General features: G+C 48.4%; 1 protein-coding gene and 1 long non-coding RNA gene across 3 annotated transcripts in view; one reads left to right on the forward strand and one right to left on the reverse strand.

Annotated features, from left to right (window-relative positions):
- PDPK1 (3-phosphoinositide dependent protein kinase 1) overlaps positions 1-22,748 on the reverse strand; it is a 73,615-nt gene extending 50,867 nt beyond the window's left edge. Inside the window, exon 1 of one of the 2 annotated variants that reach the window (XM_039885036.1) lies at positions 22,597-22,748. In XM_039885036.1, coding sequence (XP_039740970.1) covers positions 22,597-22,620 — 24 coding nt within the window. In that variant the 5' untranslated portion in view covers positions 22,621-22,748. The remainder of the gene's footprint in view (positions 1-22,596) is intronic. The other variant, XM_039885038.1, reaches the window with a different exon arrangement.
- An 18-nt stretch (positions 22,749-22,766) lies between these two features.
- LOC120620279 (uncharacterized) lies at positions 22,767-26,034 on the forward strand. The gene is made up of 2 exons (XR_005657795.1): positions 22,767-23,168; positions 25,747-26,034. It is a non-coding gene; the product is annotated as an uncharacterized LOC120620279 (long non-coding RNA).
- The last annotated feature ends 543 nt before the right edge of the window (positions 26,035-26,577 follow it).

Raw genomic sequence — 26,577 nt, forward strand, 5'->3', positions numbered from 1 at the left:
AATGTGCTGCCAGTGGTAACTGTTTTTCTAAAAGAAATCTCTGGAGCAGCTCTCATAACTCAAAAGCCAGTGATCTACCTTTAGAAAGCCATCTCACTTTTGTGTATAAGAGAAAACGTGTGTGCTCTGTGTCCATCTCACAGAGCTGCACAAACAGATGTGAGTTAAGGGCATGTTCTTTAATGTGGTTGATCACTTTAATCACATCCTGCAAAATGTTAAGTTCAGGTGACATTTTTTGGCTAGCCAGCTTTTCTCTATGGATGCTACAGTACATAGACTCACATTCAGAAACGACCTCTTTGACACGAGTAGTGTCCAGAAAGCCATCCAGTTATGGCAGCCACTCTGTCCGTGCATGTACCAACACAAAATGACCAATTCAGTTTCCCTAATATGTTATCATTCAAAGATTTGAATAGTTCTGCAGCTGTGGTGTTGGTTTGGCAACAAAAGCACACATAACATATCCTCATACACATTCTCCTTAAAAACACATCACGTAAAAATGCTTTGTTGTCAACGTCGGTAGACTTGTCAACCAGGATTGCATACCAGTGACTCATTTATCCTCTCTAACAACTGTGCCTCGATATCCTATGCTGTTTCATCAATTCATCTAGTTATGGTGCTAGCTGAAATAGGAACACGTGCCATCTTTTGAACCACAGCCTCTCCTAAAAGTTCATGACAAATGTCCTTAGCAACAAGCAGGTAATAGTAAAGGGCTTCTTAGCTTCAGCAATGCGGTTAGCCACGAAGAATGATGCTCTCAGGGCAGACACGTTTAGTGAACTGGCAGCCTTCAATAATTATTTCCATTCTTCATGTTCACGTTTTAAAAAAAAAAAAACCTCCAAGGCTTGTCTTTTAATGCATGGTGTTTCGTTTCCATGCAGCAAAGCAGTTTTGAAGGTTTCATGGCTTCGTTGGATAGCCAGTCACCACATATTATACAAAGCGGGCTTGGAGAATGTGAATCACCTGTTGCAATGAACCCATAATTTAAGTAGGATTCTAGGTATTTTCTTTTAAATGCAGCTTTCTTTTTGTTGGTAGTCTTAGAGTCTTTGGCTGTCTCATGAGTAGGTCTTTCCCCCTTTTCAAAGAAGCTCTCCAGTGACTTTTTTTTTTTTTTAACTCATCTGGCTAGGGTTAGCTTGTGGGCTTACTAAAACTCTGAGACAAGTCCACAGTGCGAAAAAGAAGCATGGACAGAAGAGGTAAACAAAATGATGGGCAGGCCATGCGCAGACTAAAATAAGTGTCAGATTCTGACTTAAAGCCTGCCACCAGATATAGCTGTACAACTGAAGTACATCAGTTCATTTGCCTCTGTAAAGCCTGCCACCAGATGCAGCTTAATTGTCACTTGCCACTCACTGATAGGGTTTTGATGTGAGTCTGCAAGCAACTGATTTATTATGGTCTCTCTGTAGTCAAACCTCTCTGCTAATGTTAATCTGTATTTTCAGCCGCTCCCCATCGCCAGCATCACTGCCTCAGCTCCATCTCAGCTCATCAGGCATTAGATTCTCATAAGGAACACCTGACCCAGTTCCCTTGCATGTGCAGTTCACGATAGGGCTCACGCTCCTATGAGAGCCCAAAGCACACCATTTCTTTATGGAAAACTGCTGTTTTCTTGAATTCCCCATGGCTCAACAATAAATCAAGTGTGCCTTATACATTTCATAAACATTCCATCTCATGAGAGGTACTAAGGGTTGGACCAAGCTCTGGGGTTCAGTCAGCACCTTAATAATTTGCCCCTATAAACAAAGCACACAATCATAACAGAAGTATACTAAAATTCAATTATTTCCTCCAGAGATTAGCAGGGACTTTGACCCTCGGGGGCAGAGGTAAGTGGGAAAGAAGTCACGGTTGCCAGGCTGAGGCTTATTAAGAACCATGGTAGGCCTGGACTGTCCTCGCCAGCTGGGACAGCTACGCTGTGAGTGAGGGCTGTGCACACAGAGCGCTGAGCGCCTCACAGGGATCCTGTACACAGCCAAGGAGGAAATGCTCCCTGGGCCTCCAGGGTCATCCCGAGTGCAGACCCTCAGGCCCAGGACTGAAGAGCAGCAGGATGAAGGAACACAACACGAAGGAGGGGAAGCAGGAGGCAGCACTCCACACAGCAAGTCCTGGGCACTACAGCACTGCTTCTATCTACCTGGCCACATGCCCGATTGGCAGCTATCACTGCCCCACAGGATGGAGGAAGGTGGGAGCACCACGTGTCTCTGTCGTGCCCTGCCCCACCAAAACTGTCCCACCAAGTATGTAAATCAGATCAACAGGTCTTCCTAAGTTCACCTGGGTGACCAGTTGCCTGCCAAGCAAGGCTCAAGGAGACAACAGAAGAGGCCCACAGGACAGTGACAAATAATTCAAAACTGACAAGTAAACTACTGAGTAAAATCTCAAACATGAAATGTGTAAATAACAAAATGAGACCAGCTAATTCATGAACCTGAAAAAATGTAACTGTGTATCAACATGTTTCTATGCTCAATGACAATTCTAGCAAAGGCACCAACATATCTGTCACATAAAGGTTTCTGGTACACTCAGGGGACAGCCCATTGATTCTTCTCAGTGAAATCAGGTGTCATAAGCCAGCAGTCCCCAATCTTTTTGGCAACAGAGACTAGTGCTCCTATGAGAATCTAATGCCTCATGATCTGAGGTGGAGCTGGGGAGCAGCTGCAAAAACAGGTGAAGCCTTGGCCCACCACACTTTCTGCTGTGCAGCCTGGAGGGTGGGAGGTTACTGGGGACCCCTGACATAAGTGACATCCAAGAGCAGTGAGGAGTTTTCCAAAGGTTCAGCCACAGTGGCTGAGGAGGCAAGGCAGAAGAGGTAGCAGGTCCACGGGAAGCAAGGGTGCAATGGAGACCTGCGTGTGACCACCATCAAACTTCCTGACTGCTACCTGAACAAGTGCCCAGCCAAAGGAGAGCAGTCTCCCCAAAGACAATGAGAAGGTTAAGTCTGATGAGACTATGGCTTACAAGCGTGTGTTTCTGAGAGCTTTCTTTTCTTTTTATCAAAATGGTATCTTTAGTTACATATTTAAAAAGTCTCCAGAAAAGATCTTCAAAGGAGAGCACTGTTCCTTAAAAAATGTAGGTTTACACCAGAGCTAGGCTAGGCCAGCCCCACATTCAGATGCCACTCAGGTAGGCACCCACAACCTCTGCCAGTTCCCAGACTCCATGGCAGAACCTGACACAAAAGACTCTGTGACAACAAGCGATACCTAGATACCTACTGATAAGGAAGCAAAACGCTACAGGATAAAACCTGCTCACTTGCCCTCTGATACCCATCCACACGTTGAGGAAGGTAAGCATCACAAAAAATGCCCAGGTCACTTGAGCAGGTGAGAAAAGAGACAGGAAGTGTCATGAGCACTGAGATTTAAAGGACAGGAAGTGTGTTTTGTTGTTACTGGTGGTATTTGCTGGGGTGGCAGAGAGTGAGTGAGAAATGAATCAGGCAGAAACAGCCACAGAGATGGCATTGCAGAGATGCCTTTCTTTCTGCAAAATTCAAACATCTAATGTGCTGCTTTGTGTACACACATTTGGATGTAGAGGAGTCCAAGTTTGATCCCTGGGCAGTCCCAAAAACACCTGGGCGGCCCAGATGTGCCACCATACCAAAGCTCCTTCCTCAAGTGAGCGCCTGTGTCTATTCCACGAGCAATGAGACTGAGAACAAGCAACAGGATCGGACTTGGGGCTGCCCCAACATGGGGCTCATTCTGGGATCTGCCATGGCTATGCTACAGTTTGTTAGACAAACTCCACCACCATGTATTCCCAGTCTTACAAAGTTTGGGACCCTTGATGCATGTTCTAGCCCAGTGGTTCTAAAGTGGGGCGATTCTACCCCCGTCCCCAAAGGGATCCATAGCAATATCTGGAGACATTTTGGGTTGTCATAAGGGGAAGAGAGAAAGTATTACTGGCATCTAGTGGGTAGGGGCAGGGATGCTGTAACACCCTACAATGAACAGGACAGGCCCCACAACAAAGGAGGATCAGGCCTAAAAGTCCACAGTTTCTGGTTGAAGTCCTGCTCTATCCTCATGGCTTTGACACTGCTGTTTCCAAACGCCAGCCTTTGACATTTCACTTTCTATAAGATTGGGAGGAGAAGCGACTGAGTGCACTGACCTGCTTGCAGCCTTGCAACCCGTCCTGGAACAGCTGCTCCCGTGGGGTTCCCTCCCTCTCTTTCCGAAGGAGCCCCTCCCCACCCCCACAGCAGGTAAAAGGCATTAAGACAATCCTGGGCCTCATGTTCTTAGCATTGTACCCTGTGGGTGGTCCAGGATTGAGATCTTGGGTAGAGAAACACTGTGTTCTGCATACTTCACATAGCCTGTCACAAGATAAAAGTTGGAGCCCAGGTTTTTCCCACCTGTAAACATTAATGCTAACTCTTACCTTTACAAGGTGCCTGGCAAGTTTACCCAGCCCCAAAGCATAATTCCTGTGAGAGGTTTAAAGGCGCTTAAAATAAGCCTCTCCTTTAAGGGACACATGCCACCTTACCATAAATTAACAAACTAATTAGCCACCTTCCTTTGTGTTGGCAGCTGGCTGAAACCATCCGCATGCTCTGTGGGTACAGAATGCTCTGGACCTGCAGCAGAGCCAGGCCTGCTTTGGTTTGGGGGCCACAGTCAGAGGAGAGAACAGGGTGGGTGTGGAGGTACGGGAGGGTGGGAAGGTGGTCCCGGGGCCAGCCTGAGAGAGGGCAGGGAGAGGATGCTGGCAGCACCCACACTGCACAACCACCATCCCCCTCCACCGAGAATTCCAGGGCTCCCCGCATCACCCCAGGAACCTCTCTAGCCTCCCTGCCCCGCTCAGCAGGCGCATTTGGCTCATTGTCACAGCTCACAGCACATCCCACAGCTCCATGTCACAGTCCTGGGAGGGTCGAGGGGAGCTCCGAGGCCTCTAACTCGCCCAGCGCAGACAACTCAGATTGTGAAATGACTTCTCGAAGTACTCCTGACTCTACAAAGCCACGGTTTTTCTGTTATTTCATAAAAATATAGGCTCTCCTTTTACTCGTCACAGTGTCTTAAAGGAGGTAAGCTACTACAGTATTAACCCCATCTACTGAAAAAACATGGCCACTGTGCCAGCCAGGGTTCAGGGACATGACCTACCTAAGGCAGACGTGGTCCCTGCCCCTAGGAAGCTACATCCTAATGGGGCGACGGGCCTGACGACACTCACAGAACTGGTGGTTAAAGCTGTGAGGGTGACTGTGGCCGAGATGGGTGAGTGCCGGGGCTACAGAGCAGACCCCTGGCTGCTGTGGGGCCGGAGTGTGGGTTGGCAGGCGGCTCGGAGGGAGCGGCCTCAGGTGGAACGGGCAGAGGGCTGCAGCACTGTCCAGGGGACGGTGATGGAGGCTCGGATGGTGCTGAGATGGCAGGGAGGGAAATACGTACAGAAAGTAAAATGTAATAAGAGCTAATCATGCATCATGCGTTTTATAGTTTCACTTTCCCCTAATGTTTCAGATTCAAAGTAGAGCAAGCCTTCATGAGTCAGAAAGAAAGACCAGCCATTCTGAAGTCAACATCCAAGTAAGAAGAGAAAGAACTCTGGAGTTTGGACATGGCACGAAGCACTGACGTCAGACACACCACACACCTGCTTTTCCATCACACGCTTTATGTGAAATGGCAGGGACTCCACCAGCACCTCACAGGAGCCTCAGTGATTTGAGGCAAATGCAGAGACCTCAAAACCACGCTGCTTCATCCGCTTCCTCGACACAGGTTCACTGAGCACCTACTATGTGCCACCCATGCTTCCGGTCACTGGAGAGACCAAAGACCAAAACCGAGCCCATGCCCTCACGAAACCCACATTCTAGTGGGGCTGCTAGATCCCCTCAAAACCAAAACCCAGGGACACATTACAGTGTGTCAGGTGATGATAATTGCTGAGAAAAATACAGCAGCGAAGGCAGACATGGGTATCTGGTGTGGAGTGGTGCAAATTCAAACAATCAGAGAAGCCCTCACTGGGAAAGTGACATTGGAGCAAGGACCTAGGGAGGTGGTGAAAACCCTAAAGACAGCTGGAGACAGCTTTCCTGGTAGAAGACTGGCCAGAGCAAAGGCCTCAAGGCAGGAGCAGCTCTAGACTCACAGCTGCCAAGCTTGGCCCACAGCACAGGCCACTTCCAGACAAAACCCCTGGCAGGGACCCTGACAACCCAAAACACTCCTTCTGAGCACCTCTAACCACAGGACTGGGAGCCTGAGAAATAGGGCTGCCCATGAGGACTCAGGTGCCTCTTGCACCAGAGTCTGACGTCAGCCTAACCCAGGAGGTACTCTCCAGCATCAGCCCTAGGCTCCGAGATGCTGGCCATCAGACAGACCACTGCCGCTCCAAAATCGTCCTGGCGGTGTCCCCTCTGAACCAGCCTTCTGGGTGCAATGATACAGGAACTCCTCAGGGGTAGCCTCCCTCCTTGGTGAAATTCTGCGATTTCCTTCCTGCCTCGGCCACACTCGCCAGCCAAGCGCCTCAGCCCAAGACCAGTCTCAGGGCCTCTGCCTGATGGACATGTTTACAGGAAGAGTTGACACGGTGCTCATGTTTTCCCTTCCCAGGCATAACCCACTGGCACAGGTATTTTAATGAATAATTTTACTTCTGCAGTTCAAGAAAATGATGTTTGCAACTTTACCTTGTAAAGCATTTTTTAAGCATCAACCATGAAATGAAAGGCCAGAGAAAAAAAGCCCTCTTCCTGTGTGAAAGTCCAAAAGTTTGTTTGTACCACAGATGTTCCCCTAAACGGCTAATTTTTTAACATTCTGAGGCAGTGATTAAGCTGCACGAACAGCCAGGATCCGGAGGACACCTGCTGACCAGCAGCCACGTGTGGGGTGGGGGCCTGGTCAAGCTCCCGGGGCACTCCCTCCACCCTGCCACCTCAGCCCTGTGGGGGCAGCAGAGCCCAGGGAGCCCAGGCATCCCGGAGCTGGCAGGTGAGTCATTCCCTCCCAGCACAGCCCAATCAGCTGGCCACCCACTTAGTGACCCAAAATTATTGTAAGTAAATACTTATGGTTACTCAATAGCTTCTGTAGAAACATAAAGCAACAAAAACCCTAGGTGTGCCTGTCCATTATCTGTCTCCCTCACAAAATGGAGCTGGTCACAGAGACGTTCTCAACAACATGGCCCTCTGCCTGGTCCTGCGGACACCAAGTCACCATGAGAGTTATGATCGCAGACCTGTCCTAAACACACACACGCACACCGCCGCACCCCAAATCCAAGTGCCTTATACACAAGGGAAGTCTGGGAGCTGTGGCCTGCCTAGCGAACAGCTTCACATTAGTGTCCTCACCCCCGTGGCTCCCGATGGCCAAAGCCCCACATCAATGCCGCTCCTTTCCCTCCAGGAGCTTCCCACGGGCTGTGCCCCAGACCTCATTCTTCCCCTATCACTTCTCAGGATGAGACCCCATCCGTCTCCCCACCTCACCTCTCAGGATAGGACCCCTTCTGTGCTTCCCTCTTCCTACCTCCTGTGCACCGACAGGATGAGCTTCTATAACCACATCGCTGCTGAGAACAAGGGAACGCGTGCCCTTGGCACAGCTCTACCAAGAACAGGGAAGGATGGCTGTTCTCAATGAACTTGACTAGGAGACTCAGCCATCGACATCGGCCCCTTTGGGGTCTCCGGAAAAGTGGGTCTCGCCATGTCCCCACAATTCCACTCACCATAAACCTCCTATACCTGTCAGTGTGTTGTGACGAATCGGTAAGTGGGAATGTCACCTGCTGTGCTTGCCCCACCTTTGCAGGGCAGGCACACAAGGTTTTGGGATTTCGGCCAAGACTACAACCAGCCCTTCGCAACAGCATCTCTGATAGGAAGCCAATCCCAAGTTTTAAACCACTGACTTCCAAACGAACTTGTAAAAGTACAGTCCATGTGTAAACTGGGCATTTTCTGTAGGCTTCAATTTGTCTCACAGTTTGTATGTAAGACCTTAAGAGTCTCAACTTCTTTGCCTTTTTCCGTACTGAGTTCAGCAGCCTCCTCTTACAAGCAGAAATTCTCAAGGGAAAATTACTTTGAAATCAAATTACATTTTCATACCCACCAAAAGCATATCACGGCTCAATTTAACTATGTATTACCTTGCTTAGCCACTAAGAGTTAGGAAAACATCGGCATCAACACATCCAGTATCCAACATTCAGAGCTGCTAAAGATAACAAACATTTGATTGACAAATATATTAAAATGCAAGTGAATCTGGGGCAAAGGAAACAAATGACCCTTGGATTTTTTTTCCCGCTACCATTGAGTCTCACTAAGGAGACACCTTGCCACCTCCAAGTTACAGACAAAAGCTTCCCTAACCCTCAGGAGACTAACTGCCAGGTAGACGAAAGCTGATTTTTAAGGTACAGAGCCATATGTTCTTGAAGAACACCTTGCAGTCCTTAATTATCGGGCAGCATGACAGAGTTGCACTGGGCAGATGAGGAAGTGGAGAGGTGAGACAACTTGCCCAGGTTTCAGGAGGCCACTGCAGGTGCCTGGGGGAGAAGCCACAGCAGGCGGCCAGAGGCGGCTTCCCAGGGCACCAACAAAGAAGATGGGACCAACTGAAGAAGAGCTTTCTCCTCCAAAATACTTTGAAGGGGTTGTATTAGGATGGAAGACTCATGGTTTTTCCTCCTCTGTTTTGAAATGTAGTTTAAAACACTTGACGATAATAGATGATTTCTCCATTCATCCCTCCAACAGGCAGTCACTGAACACCTACCAAATGCCCAATCCTGCCTGAGCTTGGGGACTAGGTGAAGAGCAGACAGCGTCTGAGTCAGCGCCAGGAGGCCAAGGAATCGAATTTGGGGGAAGAGAGTTGACTGATATTCCTCAGATCCTCCTGGATCTTTATCTGCCCCTGCATCTCTATCGCTTTAGTAAGAATAAAATGGAAATTGAGCAAGAATTTCATATGAAGACTGAGCTTGGGGAGTTTGAAGCTAGATTCAGGGTCCTTACCATAAGAAACAGTCTTTCACCTGAGGGGGAGCCCTTTGATCTGCACCAAGACCAAGGATTCAAAGCTGGGGGCCTACCACCTCATATTTGAACAATCTCAACTGGATTCATTAAACATGTCTTGGCTCTTAAAATGAGTTTTTAAAATTTCTGAAAATCTGCTGAAGAAGAATCTAATTCCAGGCTATCACAAGTATAAACAGATCCAAAAGCTTAATCAATAGTTACTAAACTGTGCATACCTTTTGTGTGTGAACTAGTAACACGGCCTCGGGTAGACAGTTACAGTTATAGGGACCAGCAGAGAAGGAACTCTTAGAATGGGCACTCTGCCCCTCAATAGCCATCTGACCTTGAACAAGTTATGTCACCTCTGTGGCACAGACCCTTTACCTCCTGGTCAGAGATAAGGAGAACAGGAATGCCCCAAGCTTTAAAGAGTTAATCTACACAAAAACACTCAAGCTGAGCAGGAGGGGGCTTTCTAAGAACACTTTTACAGTTAACACAGAAGACACGGTCCACCAGGTGTTATCAGATGATAAAATAAAAACTTCAAGCCCTTACCAAATGCTGTTTATTCACCTGTGAGCAAATCTGAATTAAATATATACTGTATCAGGAGGCTGAATTCGAACTGTGAGTCAGACTGAACAATATAGGAAGGCTGTGCTCCCTGTTACACCAGCAGAGGAATCGAGATAAAGAACCAGGGCCTTGTACAGTCAAGATGCTGTCCACGCAGCTTAAGGCTCCAGCCAGCAAGAGAAACGATCCCCAACTCAAAAAGCTAAGTTGCCTTTAAGTGCCGCCAGAGCGGAGTGGACTCTGGAGCCCTGAACACACCCCAGACCCGGGGAACATCTCCCTCTAGGACCCTACATAAAAGGGGAGGTAGGCTGCCACCAAATCTGACCAGCTCGTCCCCAAAGGGACCTGACACTGCTCTCAGGTCAGCTGTGCTCACTGGCAAAGAACACTCTGGTAAGAACCTTGCTCACCCCAACAAATCCTACGAAGCTAGGCCCAACACAGAGAACCAGGTGGAGGGCGGGACGGCAACACTGCTGCCTGCCCCGCGCCCCAGACTTCCACCAGGAAGAACAACTGTGGCGGAGCAGCGAAACCGAGGACCCAAGCTCTAGCGCTGTGACGTAACTGAAACTAGGGGTAACCGCGGGTGAGCCACTCTCTCTCTCAGCCGTAATTTACTTTTCTATTAGACGAGGCTAATAACATCGCCATACTCCTTGAGGGCTGCAGGGAGCGAGCGACAGACATGAAGGCGCTTTGTGACGTATGCTCTGTGCTCACTGGGCAGACCCAGAGTGGCTACTGAGTGCCGAGGTGGTGGGAGGGCATTCTGGGGCCCAGGCTCCTCCGTGCCTGTGCTCCTAACACAGACCGTGCCACATGCGGTGCCCACCCTGGCCTCCGTCCGTGGACAGAAGGGAAGTTGGCCCCCAAGAGACAAGCAGGCCCCAATGCTCTTGTGTGCAGTGCAGCACATAGCAAAATGCAATTATCCTACTCAGCATGGAACCGCACAGAGGGGCTGAAGCTCCAGGTGGGTGGCTGGCTGGATTCAAACGAACACCAGAGTAAGACTGTTCATACTGTTCCAATGAGCAAGGTGGAGAAAGGACAAAAAGGGAGAGGACGCATTCAGTGGGTGACCCCACCCCACAGTGGCCACCTAATCTGTCCTCCCACTCTCTCCTCCAGCCCCTTGGAGGCTCTCGCCCAGCAAGAGGCAGGTTAGACGGGCTGAAAACACAAGGTCAGGCTGCCAGCAGCCTGCAGTCTAGTCCTCAGCCGGAACTGATTGTAGGTCTCGGGAAACACCGTGTCTCTGCGCTTTACTAACCTGTACCATTGACATTAACTTCGCACGTATCACCGCAAACATACTATGAAATGCTGAAGTACAAGTACAAGATTTCCCTGCGTGGACACTGAAGCTCTGCTCACTTCCTGCACGTTGGAACTCCCTGATGGTATGCTTTACACACCATGAACTCGGCTAAAGCGAACCTCACGATGCAGGCTACCTCTGGACCGGAGGGCAGAAGATTATAATCAGGAGGGTCCCTCAGAGGGCTTCTAAGAACCTAGCAAATCCCTCTGTGAACATAACACATAGGAGTTCGTGTTATGTTCATGCTTTAAATTCTCCATATAATTATATACACCCCTTACAGATACAACTTTATTATCACTGCGCAAAATAAAATGAATGAAATGCCATTTCTCTCTACTTCTAAAAAAAGTAACATTTCAGTGCTTTACTGTTTGCTACACATTCTAATGAGCATCTTACATGTGTTATTATGGTTAGTCCTCAAAACAACTCTTGCTGTGAAAACCACTGGCACCCCTTCTACAGATGGGGACACTGAGGCACAGAAAAGGTCCTTTTCCACACCCACACTCCCAGCACGGAAGTCATATTCCAGCTCAATGCTCTTAACCCTTCTCGGTTAGCAGAGGGTGCGTCTGATGCTGGTACTCCATGTCAGCCAGGGACCGAGGAAGTGGGAACCCCAACTGGCAGGACCTTCCTGGGAAGCATTTAGCAATCACTGCCGTATCACACCTTAGGCTCACGCCCTTCCGACCTGGCATAGTCCTCTGTACAGAATCCAGCCAAGACAGTCAGAAATTCGGAAGATTTACATTACGAAAACACTCAGTAAGAAATAACTCCGAACAACTGAAAATGGCCTCATGTAAATGCCACCAACAGGACAATGGCTACTCCTGGTTCACCCAGATAGGCAGCTGCTGGAAGTGCAGTGTGAAAGAAATACCTAGGCAAAAACGTGTAGTGAAAACAGCAGGGAAAGACAAAACTGTCAGATATGGAACAGAGGTCCCAATCTGCTTAAAGGAAGAATGAAAGGAAACAATGATGACCTCCGGGTGAAGGAGAGGCAGATCTTTCAGTTGGTTCTCTGTACCTATTAGCCTTGATAGCTGCAAAGGACAAAGGACAAAGTCAGACGTGGGCAGGGCCAGCAGACACAGCAGGGGAGCTTCCTGCTGATGGGTGCCTCTGAGGGGCCATATCAGTGGCCCACAGACCTTTTGACTTTCCATCCAGGTTCACCAGACCTTCACTCAGGAAGGACTCTCAGATGTATAAGGAGTAGCTGCTCATGAGCAGATGAAGAAACTAGTAGCTTTTAGATGCAATCCTACGTGAGGGGCAGAAATCATGAACTACCAGCGGGGGTCCAGCATGGAAATCCTATTTCTGCTTTTCAAACCTGTCCTCCAGGAGCTTACAACAGAAAAACAGCAGCACTTCAAAGATAATCCATTCAGTCCAGAAGATTTCATATGCATTGAAAGCTTTACTCAGCCAAACCTATTAGTCAGAAAACATATCGTCAGGCTCTTGCCTTCTGTTTTGATAATTTTAACATATTAAAGTAGACAACCAAAAGAAAACTGAGTTGCTAACCTAAAGTCACGTTAATTATATAGCACTTAAAATAGGAACCTTTCCTGGGGAATTACATTCCTTTGGCAGTCCTTTTCCCCCACGATCAAGGTTGGTAATCTGAGGGACGCCTAACTTGTTCCAAAGTACGTTATCTGGTAAGTGACATGATGAGGCCAGCAGGTGCTGAGTTCTTTCCCTCATTCTCTCTCTCCAGCTTCCAGCCCCAGCTCCTTACAGAAAACCTCCCTGGGCCTCCAAGACTAAAAGGTCAAAAGCTAAAATAAAACCTATAGTACATGGGCAGTTCCAATGAAATGAGAGCCTTTCTCTGGGGTTCCAGCCCTACCAACCCTGCGCCCCTAGCACGCCCTACCCCTCTCCGGTCTCCTCTGCTGGTCTGGGGATCCTCAGTGTCTCCCAGTCCTCTGACTGCTGCAGCAGCCCGGCACCTTCCCCTACTGACACTGATCCAGTACCTCTGCCTTCTCCTTCTGCTGTGTATGCGTCCTTCAACCTCAGTGTGGACTGAGCTGCACACTGTCCTTACTGGCCAGTGGTTTGTGTACACCAGAGGGAACAGCACCTCCCCAGGCGAGACGCAAGATCCTTGAGAGGAGCACTGGGACCCGTGTGAACTTCCCTAAGTCCTTAACATGCCCTGGATTCTTTCTCCCTCCCCGCATCAGTGTTACCCACACATAAACATATACCCACAGTGATATGGACAACTGTTCTAATAACCCTAACAGGTTATCCTGTAAGAGAAATGTTAGATCAGTGTGGTCAGACTTTTGTTTTTTAATCTTCAGAAGCTCCTCTCCTTGAAATGAGATAAAAAACAAAACAAAACAAAAAACAGCCCCCAGAATGCCACTGGCCATCTAAATAAATGTCATCGTGCAGAAACACCCCTCCAGTAGTGTCAGTTCCTGTGGTTGGCAACACAGAAGAGAGCCCCAGCTTTTTCCTAGCCAAGAATGCCTATCCTGACACCTGAAACAGCACCATAAACAGCTGTTCTCCCTTCTCGGGCCCCTTAGCTGCAAATTTTGAATAAAGAGTTTCTTACTGGGAACAATGATGGCCACTGAGACAGAGAGACTTTGTCCCAATGTTAACGGCCAACTCCCACAGTAAAACTTCATATCGTCAGCAGGCCAAGAAAGATCTATTTTGTCTAGTATGCCGTTCATCCACACCTCCACCGCTCACCAATTTAGAGTTCAGTACCAGAAACGAGGAAAGGAGGCGGAAGAAAAGGGAGGGCGGACAGCAGGGATAGACTTTATTTTGCCTTGCCTTAGCCAACTCCGAGCACCTGACAAGTGATTTCAGACTGGCCAGAGTCCTGGGATGGGCCCTCGACGCCCTGAGACCTATTTGCCCACTGCCAGGAGCCATCACCATCATTTCTTCCAAAGTGCTTTCAGCTTGTATCAGTGCCCTGTCTTTCTTCCTACTGGTCCCTTTTGCTGTGGTTGTGTGGGAAGCGGGTTGGTAGAGCGAATCAATAGATGGGTAGGTAAACTAACCAAACTCATGACTTTCCTGAACCGCTTATCTTCTGAGTTCCAGGCTAGAAGAAACTCTATACTCTATTCTTGCTTCAATCTAATAGCCTCAAAGTAACAACCCACAGATTAGTCTGTGACTCAAGGTAAAGGTCCTTAGGACAATAAACAACACTATCTTCATCTGAAAGAAAAAAGCTAGATGAGGACATATCAGAGCAGACCACCTACTCTCACACAACCAGATCAATCAAACCCCTCCTTGCCCCTGCACAGAAGCACCGAGAGACTGGGCACACGGGAAAATGCTCAGAGGGACATGGGCCCGCTCCTGACTGGAAACCAGTTCTATCAGTGAGTTGAGGCCCACATTGCACCTGAGAACATCTCCGTCCTTGCAGAGGTCCCAGGAGTGGCTGTTTCTGTAGAAAGTGGCTAGAACAGGTAAGCATGAAGGTCCTTCCAGAATAAAAATACTTGGTCATGCTATGACACACAAACAGCACGTATCAGAGAGCAGAACAGGGCCCTGGGCCTAATACATGTCAATCGGCACTAATCTTGTTTCACCTCAACAGTGACAGTCAGTGGGTGTCGGGCACCCCTTACAGGATGCACCACCTCCCTGATGTTCTTCCTGAGCCCGTAATTCCACTCCTGTCAGCGAAATACATCAGACAAACCCAGACTGGGGGACAGTCCACGAAATACGTGACCACTACTCTTCTAAAGCTTCAAGTTCACGAAAAGCAACGAAGGACTGAAATTGTCCTAGGCCAGAGGAGACTAAGGGGCACGATGACTAAATGCAATGAGATTCCTGGATGAAATCCTAGAGCAGAAAAGAGAACGTTGGGGGTAAACATGCAAATCCCACACAGGTTTGCAGTTTAGTTCATACTGTGGTACCCATGTCAATTTCTTAGTTTTGACAGATGTGGTATGACTGTACAGGTGTTAACATGGGGGATAAGTGGGGATGGTATGATGTGAACCCTGTGTTGTCTTTATATCTAAAATTATTCCAAAATCAAGTTTATTGGAAAAATAAGTTTGTTTGGAGGCAATTTTGATAGATTCGAGCAAATTTAATATATCAGAAAACATTCTGTCGTTAAAAATCTGACTCAGAGTCACTGTTCAAGACTAATTTGAAAAACATAGGCCTACTGAAAGAAATAATACACTTGAAAGGAGGAAAACCGAACACAGAAAAAGGTTAGTATAAATTGCCTAATACCCCTACCTTCTTTAGCTAGCACTGTCCTAAAGGCCTCCATGTTTGAAGCAGAGTAGGCAGGTCTCCCTGTGAGAGCACTAGCCAGGCACAGTCTGCCTGGTCCTCCCAGGATGGGGAACTGCCTCCCTCCTGGAACTTCCTCTACACTTAGCCACTTCTCTGCTCCCCTGACCTTTGGGCGCCCCTGCCAGGTGCACTCTCGGTCCAGGTTCTTCTGGCTCCTCTCTGGAGCAGCCCCGCAAAGGCCAGCCACCCTTCCTGGCAGGGCACTGCTCTCCCCTTTAGGCACCAGTTGCAATGGCCATGCTATTGACAGTTTCCCTTCAGCCTGTGGAGCAGGGCGGTGGTTGGTGGGACTCACAGAGGAGTGAGAGCACATACAGGCTGTCACCCACCCATCGAGCTACAGGTTCAGCCTTTAACACCTAAGGATTCCTTCAGGCCATGAGTGTGGACCCTGTTCTGTTGATGCCTCTTCTAAACTGACCACCAGCCCATGCTCATCCCCTTCCACCCCAGAGACACAAAGTGCCAGCAGCTTCCGGACAGGGAAGTTTTCTAAAATTTTCTTTTCTTTTTTAAAGAGAGAGAAAGTTTAGATTATTAGTATTGATTCTTTTTTTTAGGAAATCAGAATGAAATGCATTCAGAATAAAATCTATATTTAGATGCACATCTTTAAAACTATATATCTGATAATAACCAGCTACATGCACACAATCAGTAGAGCTATAATTTTGACCAATGAGAAAAACCCACGAATGAAGAATGCCACAGTGCAGGAAGAAAAAATGAGCTAACAATGGGAAAAAAGAGGGCAGTAAATGCTGAGCTTGTGCACTGAGGAAACAGTTTATTCTCTCAGCCTCCTGTCCAGTCTAAGTCACAAAGACTAAATGCTCACCCTCAAGGGAAAAAAGCCAGTTAATAATGACAGGACCTCCGAAATGTGTAGTTCTCAAGCTTCCTAACTTGCTAAGAAAGTTAGCTTGCTAATTTACTTGCTTCCCCAGGATCTAGCTGCTGTGTCTCCCCAGATCCTAAGTACATGGCTGAGCAGAGGCAATGCTGGGACAGGGAGTTTTCCCAAAGATTAGGCTGTTCCCATCATTTTCCAAAGGAAGTCCAGGCGGCACCGTCTGACAACCAGTGCCAGCACACTCCCATTCGCTCCTGCCCTCTTCCTAGGCTGCTGGCTCTCTCACTCACTATGCTCACTCTCTGTGCATCTGAGATAGGTGCACGGTGGGAAATCCGGAGACTATGTCGACTACTCAGAGAAAGAGTGCCGAGATCTCCCCACACCACCAGCAGCACAATCAATTAAAGAAGGTGGTGCCTCTGGCACCTGGGGCCTCAGACACCTGGGGGTGCAGCAGTGGCGCTGTCCTCAGCTGCACTCAACCACCCACCCAAGGAACATATGCCCTTCTTGGGATAGGACACTCTTAGAAATTAGAGAAAAGTTGAGCAAAAGCCTGGGAAAAGCCCTCACTGATCTTGCCTAAAGTGGCAAAGAAAGGTGTGCCAAAGGGACCACGGAGGAGGGGGACCATTTCCTCCACGGTCCCTCCATCACGAAGGAAAAGAAGCTTGGCTTCTGGTCACAGAAATTGCAAGGGGAATCTGGTCCTCAGCGACCTTCAAGCAACAGTCCTCCTGATGGGTAAACAACTGCCTTGGGAGGGCCTGCCTCCCGAGCAGGATCCGCATCACCCACGCTGCCGCTTCTACAGCTTAGGAACTCAGTGGTCCACGGCAGGCCATGCATGCCATGGCAGTGGTAGTGCCGATACAAAGAGACGTAGCCCAAAATACTGTATGCTTGATAGTACCATTTGGCTGATCCAGCTGTAAACCAACATTTAACCCAAAACTTCACAGGAAGAGCTGTCACAAAAAGGAGTCAATGGCTTCGAAATATAACTTTTCAAGGGTCAGGTAGATGGTATAACACACACAGAAAAGAATTATAAATTATATTTCCTTAAACAATGAAGTAAAACATGAGTCCATGTTTTTAACCCCCTGACTTCTTCCTACTTTGGAATGCTGTCGTATTGGGCAATAAACAGGCAACAGTTTAGGATCAGACCCTGCCCCCTTCAAACATACAGCTCCAAATAACAAGAGTCAGAATGCACATGCAAGATGCAGGAGAGTCTTGCTAATAGCAAAAATGATAAGACAGACAGTCGTGTGACAAATATACCACAGGAAACCCAGGTATGAGAACCAGGAGGAGAAAGCGTTCAAAACAGTAACAGAAGCTATCTAAAGACTCAAGGTTTAGAAAGACACGGACATAACTAGCTGCAGAAACTGTTTTAGAGAAACAGAACACTGAATATACAACAAAACCAGGTGCAGACCAGGGGTGGGGGGCACGAAGAAGCTGATTGGTCAGAAAAGGCTTCATAGCCACCAGAGGGTGGGGGTTTCCACAGAGGGGAATTTCTTCAGGCAAAGAGGAAGGACCTAAAGTAGAGAACCTGGCAGCCGAGAACATCTTGGACACTGTCCTGGGCTCTGCAGGCTGGGAAGGGAGGCCACACGGCAGGGGAGTCGGAGGAGGAACCCTCACTGCAGAGAAGCAAAGTGACAGGCCTGGGGAGGCAGGGGGAAGTCACAGGAGTGCTCGAACCTGGGGACCCACCAGCAAGCCCTCCTCATTTCCTCACTCTCCAGGAAAGGGGGAACTAGGAGGAGCACATGTCAATGTTTTCAGGCCCTCCAGGCCAGACTGCGTGATGAGAAGGCCGTGTGGCCGACCCCCTCCAGATGTAACTACTTCCTTCACTGCAGGACAGCATCCACAGCCATGCTACCACCCGGCACACCCACCGCACTTCAGATGGGGTTCAAGAGCAAGGTCTACAAGGTACACCTTTTCCCCTGGGTGGAGCAGAGTTCCCACGTCCTCTGCAGGCCCTGTCCTCCCAATTTCCTAGAAATTGGGAAGGAGAAAAGTTAACTCTTGGCTTCTTTTCCCACCGGTTTCCACTGCAGGTCAAAGGACTTTATGAAACATGAGTGAGGCTTTGAGCTTCCCCACAAATCTTATCAGCCTTCTCTGACAGCATCCAATATACAGCTGTCGCTTTTGAGATACAACTCCTGCTGCAGTAAAATTAATTCCAAAAGAGGAAAACAGGTTAGAGAATGAAACATTAACAATGGATTCATTGTAAAAGCTGAGCTTTCAACTGCATAAATTCCAACAGAAATACGGCCGAGACACACATGCAGCCATCTGCGCGCAGCCTCTCATCAGCCCTCTCCAACGTGGGCAGGCCTGCCACCAGCTCCACAAACATGCAGAGGACACGGACATCGGGAACCAAATTCTTGGCATCGAACCACACCTGTAAACGTTTAGATTCCCTACAGGCTGCAAGCTGATTTAAAGTTCAGTGGATAGTACAGAGGGCACGTGCTCCTGTCTGTGAATGGAGGAGGTCACTAGGCCACCAAGAACTATGTACCCACCACCTTCATCGGGCCCCTCACCAACACTCCAGATGGAAAGCACACTTGTTTTTCCTTCTATGAGTCGTGCTCCCAGGCACAGTCTGCTAATGTCAGACTTGTCCATCTTTTACACACTCACAGTTTGCAGTGCTGTCAGTTCTCGTTTCTGTGGAACTGTGTAATCTATTTAAACAGAAATCTGACTCGGTTGCTTTGATGAGAGAGTTCAAGCCCACAGATGGGAATCCTTTGTAACAATCTCTTTCCCTCTTAACACACTCAAAACAACTTGGAATTTCTTGGAGTAAAAATTTCAGTCTAAATCAGGAACATTTTCTAGACTAAAAGGATGGGGACAGATTTTGTGCAACATCAAGCACTGAAAACAGATTCCAAGAACCATCGTGAACCCAACAGGCCTTTCTCCTCTAAGACATTAGCATCAGAACTCGTTCACCACAAATTTTGGGGAAATGCACTCTGCCTGTTGATTCAGCTAGACAAGATCCATACCAAGTTCTCAATATTCAAATATCTGTTTCAAGGGCCTGGTGTCACACTGAACAAGTAAAAACTGTGATCCAGTTACAGAAGAATGCACTACTGAAAAGGCTTGAGTGATACTTGTCCAAAACTTAGTTTCCACATGGGCACTTCCTCCCCGGTGATCAGCCCTTTGAACTTGCCTTGAAAACAACTGCGCTCTGCTCCGCACCCCTACGGCCAGCTGTCATCACACGGAAGGCAAAAGCTGGCAAAAACCAGCCCTAGTCCTCGCACCTGCCGAGGATTTCATTTCTGCATCAAGCGTCTTCAGCAGCGGCTCTGAGCTCTAATCAAAGTACATTTCCACAGAAGACACCCCTCAAGACGGGACAAAGTAGAGTGCCAGGGAAGGCTCTCCACACGTCATCAACTCGAAAAGGACGAACCTTTCTAGCTCCTCTCATTTTTACAGCACTTCTCAGTTCATCACGCACTTTCCTCACCCACCCAAACCTCTCATCAGGTGGCTCAGGGAATGAGGACACAAAATCAAGGGGACACACTCAAGAGTCGCCTTTTCCTCCACCCCAAGCTGTGCTAAAGGCAGCCTAGAGGCCCAGATCTGCTTTAACAAACTGCCCCAAGCTTCTTTTCAGGCCCCTCATCTCTAAAGGCTGCTGCTGTGACTGATGCCTCTTAGGAAACATATGGCAGAAGAGCAGAACCTACATTCTCATCTCTCATTAGCATGGGGACCTCACCTCCCATCTCTGGACTCAGCTCAGTAACTGCTGTAGGGGCGTCACGGGGGCAGAACTACATCACACTGCAGAAAGCCACATGAAGAGGAGCTACCCAGAAGAAAGAGTGAAAATCAGAACCCACTTCTTTCCACGTTCTCTGCTTTCCTCACTACCTTCACACACAGATGCAGCCACCTCTGCCAACACAGAGCCACCCTAGAGCTGCAGGGAGCCACTCTCCCTCATGACCAATTTTACCTTTAACACAATGATCGCGTAGTTCTCTTTCCCAAAGGGAGGATTCCAAGCCTCATCCGTTCAGAATATCAGCCTTCAAATGAGGATGAACCAGAGCCTCTTTCCAAACAGCTGCTTTCTGACAGCGTGAGCCTGAAACAGGCTCCAAGGGTCACACAGTTCAGCCATCTGCCCAAGGAAATAAATAAGCAGGCTGTCCTTCCATGTGAAGATGTCCCTCCTGCTTCCAGCACAGTCAGGACATTCAGGCGCAACCCCAGGGAAGACATCATGGGCACTGGCACCGAGGACTTCCTTAGACTGAGTCCTGTGCTGACATGCCCAGAAGACCATCCCTCTGGGCACTCCTCATGCGAGGGCAGAGCTGCACCCAGGCCTCTGCCATCACTCGAATGCACTCTATTTACCAGGCAGGTACTTAACCTCTCTGCACCTCAGTTTCTACACCTGTAAAATGGGAACACCTACCTCACACTAAGTTGACAATAGCCAAGCAACAAGTGAGGGCTATCCAGCCAAGCCTCTGCCTGCCTTTTAAAGGAAGTGCCCAATCAATGGTATTACAGCCTGTAGCCTACCTTACTATGAAGCTAGGCTAGCAAATTTTCAGATTTCACAGCTCACACTGCTCCCCCTGTTGGCTGTACACACTTCAAGAAATGGGAAAATTATCACTGGGACAGGGGATTTTCAAAAAGGGCCACCTTAAAATACTAGACTTGAACTGCAAACTCATTCGAACCCCGCAAACCTGTCTTCAGGTGAAAAATCCAACATTAGGGACGCCTCTGCCATTACTGATGGGAAATGTGGCATATTCTCACATATGTAAACGTGGAGGAATCTAGCTCAAGACCCAAAAACCCCATCCTTCTCACTTCATGACGGGACCACTAGCCTTTATCTGTAATTCATTGTTTTTCATTGGAGCCCAACATTTCTACAGTTAAAAGCTGCCTCATGCAAAGTAAACTCCAGATGTCATATGTCCATCCCATGGAACTACCATGATTATGTTTAGAAAATATGCTCTCTTCCTCTTCCAATGGAATCCATCGAAGTACACACCTTACATTGCAACAGCATCACTGTGCAAAAGTTCATTCTACAAACATCCAGGATCATCATGAGTCTCGGCCTCCACTGAGCTCCATCAAGCCTCCTAATTTGTGTTTTTGTGCGTTAGCCCAGGCAACTCCAGGGTAGTCATACATGTTGCAATAGTCAACGACATCCCTTTTGCCTTTCACCATTTTTCTCAATTGAACTGATCCTCCTTCTCCTAGACTTTGGATTATCACCCATCTCTACAAACTGGAGTTCTTAACCTGAAGTTCAGAGTGAGCCGCAGAACATTCAAGAGCTTCCTGAAGTAATTACAAAATTCAGTGTAGCTGTGCCTTTTTTCAGGAGAGGACTCATACCTCCTATCGGATTCTCAAAGGAGCTCACGACCCCCAAAAGAGATTAAGAATAGCTACCCAAAGCTGTATGCTGGAAAATAAGAGATCAAGTACATTTCATGGATCTTCCATCATAGAAGGGATTTATTTACTTTTTGAACCAAACTTCACAAGCTGTCTAGTTAACCTTCCATCACCCACTTCTACCTTTTTACAAGGTAGAAACCCTAAATCATCTTCCCAAGAATCCAGAACATAAAAACACCAGTGATTCTTTTAGCATAATATTTAACCCAACAAGTGCTTTTTCTTTTTCTCTTCCCTTAAAAATCTCTCCTCCTTGTCATACTCCTTTCCCCACTGCGGTGGGTTCCAGCCCAGCCGCCTAGGCGCTTTCTACAGCACCGATACCAGTGCCCGAGTGGAGTCTCTAGGCAGGAAAAGCAACCGCCGATCCGGGAGAGGACTGTCTCAGGATCCATTTAGAAGGCCCGGAGCATCAGGTGCTCTGAGCAAGAGCTCGCACCTCCTGTTTCTGCTGCGGGCGGAGACACCGGGACCCGGTTACAGGTGAAGGCCCTGGCGGTTTTCTGAAAACAGAACCAAAGGTAACCCCGGAGGCTCCAGGCCGCGCCGCGCCGCGCCGACAACAAACTTTCCAAACACTTCCACCGCGACAGGCCGGTGACACCTCCCCGTCTCCCCCACCTCCGCGCGCCTGTCAGCGCCCCCGCCGGGCCCGCACCCTCCGCACCGGGCCCCCGCTCTCTGGAGGCTTAGTGACGTCCCCACGGCGCCCGCGGTCCTCCGCCTGGCCTCCCGGCCCCAGGTGAGGCACCGCCCGGCCCTCAGAACCCCAGGCCGCCCCGCCTTGCCGAGCCCGGGCGGTAGTCGCGCTCGGAGGAGTGACGGGCCGGCGCGTGTGGGAGGCCGCCTCGTACTCACCAGCTGGCTGGTGGTTCTGGCCATGAGCCCCGCGTCGGTCGGGCGCCTATCCCGCAGCGCCGCGCGGTTCCGCGCCTCCTCAACGTCCTCCTCCCCGAGGCTGAGCCCCAGCAATGGCCGCCCTCACCCTGCGCCCGCCCCGCTGTTCTCAGGCCCCGGCGGCGCCCCGCCCCCGCGCGGTGCTGGGCGGGACTTCCGCCACACTGCCGCCTCCGCCCGCGCCCATTGACAGATCCCTCCGTCGCTCCGCCGCAGTCCTCCTCTGCCCCGCCGGCGCCCCCGATCCGCATTTCCGGGTTGGGGCCCGGCAGGCGGGATCCGCCCGGTCCCGCCTCGGGGCGGGGGGACTTGACTCGAGCCAATCCTAGGGTCGCAGGGCGGGATTGGGGAGAGCTGTCACGCGAAGCTCCCAGACGGGGAAACTGAGGCTAGCAGTGGCCGGGCCGGCCAAGGTCACACCTGAAGCTGAGGCGGGGCTGGGCCCTAACCCGCTGCTTGGACTCCGAAGCCGTGCTCTACGTGAACACCGAGAGACCAAATTTTACAAGTTACAAACCTAAGTAGTGTTCACGGTAAGAAATTTAGGCTATCAAGTCATATTCATGAGGCAGAAAATCTTATCTGATCCAGACTAATAGTCCCAGGGACACCTTCAGAATCTTCCTTTGCTTATAATTTTCGTTTTGTACTTGATGATGATGATGACGATGTTCAATTTTTTTGGTAGTTGTCGATGATGATGATGTTAGTAGAGGTTTTTCTTAGTTGTGGGAAAACACATAAGATTTACCAACTTATCCATTTTAGTGTACAGTTCAGTGGCATTAAGTACATTCCCATTATTGTTCTATAATGATATTCTTTAGATAAAACTAGAATCAACTTTGTTACTTGAAGTTTTGCATATTTTTAAATAATCTTTTTTCCATTTTCAAAAGAAATACCAACTTATTTTTTAAATAATAATTTAGACAATAAAGACGTAACAATAAAATAAATGAACCATTCGTTACTCACTGGCCACAATTAATTATTAGATAGCAGAGAGCCCCTCACATTTACTCAGCACTTACTCTAAGAAATTTTCGTGCCTAATCTCATTTACTCTAAACGAACTTCTCAGCTATTGCCCAACTATTCAGATGAGGAAGTTGAGACCTGGTGCAGTTCTGTAACTTGCCCTAAGTGCCATAGTGGCAGAACCAGCTTCTCTGTATCCACATGCCAGAGGCTATTCTTGGACCATTAGGCTATAGAGCCTCTGTTTGAGCGTCTGGCCTTCCAGTCCTCTGCACATTTACTTACTTTAAAAAACAATAAAAAGGCAGGTGTAACCTGTCCCCCAGAATGGCTCACGCTACTTTGATACTCTCTTTATTCACTTAACACTGTATCGTCCCGTATGCTGTACAGCTCTCCTGACATCTGATTGCGGTCATCCTCAGTTGTAAGGGCCTCAGAGGACTCCACTGGAGGAAGCCTATAGCTTATATATCCAAGTATTGGTCAAGCACTCTCTTAACTAACACTGATGTAGTTTCTGGAATTCTTCCCCAGAAGTCCCTGCACTTAAATCCAGGCATATCCTTAGGATAAATTCTTCACAGGTGAAACTACTCGGTCCAAGTGCAAGTGTCCCTCTCAGGACTTCCATGCTGAGTTACATGCTGCCAATCACCTATTACCGACCCTTCTCCAGACACTCTCACTCTCAGTGAACACAAAGACAAGCTCAAGGTAGATGCTGGCTCTTGTCACCACACCAAGCCACATCCAACATTTGGAACTTTGGGAACATTAACCTACATCATAACCCCTACTATCTATAAAGAGTAGGTGCTATGACCATTTCCATTATTTGCATGAGGAGACTGAGGCTTCGGTGACTTGCCCACCCTTGGTCACAGAGTTACTGGGTCCCAGAACACAGAAACGCAAAGCCCTGCTCTTGGCCTCTAGACTCAACTCCCTCCCACCAACCTTTATCTATTTATTGTAATCCTCAGGGAAGGTGAACCACTTTGTATGACTTATCTTACCTCTCATCACAACCCTATAGTATATTCACTATTTATTACCATCTTACATGTGAAGAAATCTGCCAGACTGTACACTAAATGTGAATATAAATATACACATAGCTATAGAGTCTAAAAATATATAGACTCACAAGCACTTTTTCTCAGAAAGTTCCTGAAGGCTGTTCTCCACCAAATGAGGGAGTAAACCAAGAGAGGAGGCATGAGATCCAAGAAACGGGAAGAAACAGAACGCGCAGGAGGTCAATGAAGGGAAGTATCAGGACTTGTCCATTCCACAAATATATATATCGAACCTTCTCAACGTGCCAGGAACTGTGCTAGACATTGGCGATTCCTTTGTGACAAAACACAAAAATCTCTGCCCTCATGGAACTGCAGCAGCACGGGCTTGTGGTTGGGAGCAGGCGGGACAGTAAGCATAATGGATAAGCAAATCTTATGAGATGTTAGAAGGTAAGAAATGCTGCAGGGGAGAAGGAAAATCAGGTAAATGGGGACTCAGGAGTGCCCAGAGAGAAGGTGCAATTTTAAATGGATAATGAGGAGAAACCCCAGGACAAGAACGAGGAGCGCATAGACCCAAAGGGATCCGGCTTCAGATGGCTCCAGAAAAATACTGAAAATGATAGGTTTTCTGGTGAGTTTCACCACATAAAAAATTGAATTAAGAAGCTGACAGAGAGATGAGGAAAACTCCTAAAAAACAGGCATACCAAAGAGGAAGCACACAGTTCACTAGACATCTCACTCTTCTCAGCTGTGAGTGATATTTACAGTCATAACACGGATGCTCAGATTCAACTGGCAATTATCATACTCCACCTTGACAGGACCCAGAGATAGAAGTGATTATGAGAGACCTGAATCCTTCCCTTTTAACAGAAAGGCAATAGATGACTACAAGTGATGAATCGGCATAGAGTACAAAGATTATTTAGAAAGATGGACATAAGTCAAAGGAAGAACACAAACCAGTACAGCGGGGAATGAGTAGGGAAAGATGAGGCAGGGGCTTGTTGTCTTTCATCACAAACCCCTTGGGAACTATTTGACCTCTTCACCATTGATACAAATAAAAGTTAATAACATGGGTATATCTTTTTTGTAGAAATTCAAAGAAGTTCTCTATCATGAATATAAGGCTGTGCAAGGATCGTCGTGACAGCATGACTTGAATGCAACATGAAAGAAAAAAAGAAAACGTAACCCACCAAAATATTTATCAAGAGAATTGTAAATAAATTATGGTTCATTCATGCTGGAGAACTCTCTGCAGCTACTGAAAAGAACAGGTCACAGCTTGGAGAGGAGATTGAAGGCAAAGCAGCAAGTTGCAGAATATGAACTGGGAGCCTTTAACTTTTTTTTTTTTTTAATTAGAATCTATTATACCATAGCATGGCCATGTAGTTCTTGAGTAACTCAAAGAGAATAGGGAGGGGAAAATACTTGAGGAAAAGGAAACTGCTAGAGCCCGCTGGAACAGCAGATGGAGCCCATCAGGGGAAGAGGTGAAGGGAGCCAGGGAGGCCTTAGCTCTGAAGAAGGCAGCTGAGCAGGTAGCAGAGGCAGGGCGGGGAGGGGCAGCTGAAAGAGGAAGGAAGGGCAGATCTCAATTCTCAGAGGAGTCTCAATGACAGCTAGTGTGCGAATGCCAAGCCAGCCCAAGCCAGGCCACTCTTCTTCCCTGGGGAAGAGTGGGTCCGGTCTGGCTGCCCCTCCCAGGACAGTGGGCAGAAGGGGTGATGGACTCACCCAGCCTAGCGCAGTTCATTGGATCCCTGTCTGGAGGAAGGAGTGGGACAGCCCCCAGCTGTTCTCTGTCCCTTTATTCCTGGAGCCTTTGTCCCTGGCAAAAGGGCAACCTCAGGCCAAGAGTGCAGTGGCTTGGCCTGACATTGTGAGGTCAAGTTCCGCCCAGGGAGGGCCAGGAGGATGA

The sequence above is a fragment of the Pteropus medius genome, unplaced genomic scaffold (assembly GCF_902729225.1).
Source record: "Pteropus medius unplaced genomic scaffold, Ma_sr-lr_union100, whole genome shotgun sequence".
NCBI classification, from domain to species: Eukaryota; Metazoa; Chordata; class Mammalia; order Chiroptera; family Pteropodidae; genus Pteropus; species Pteropus medius.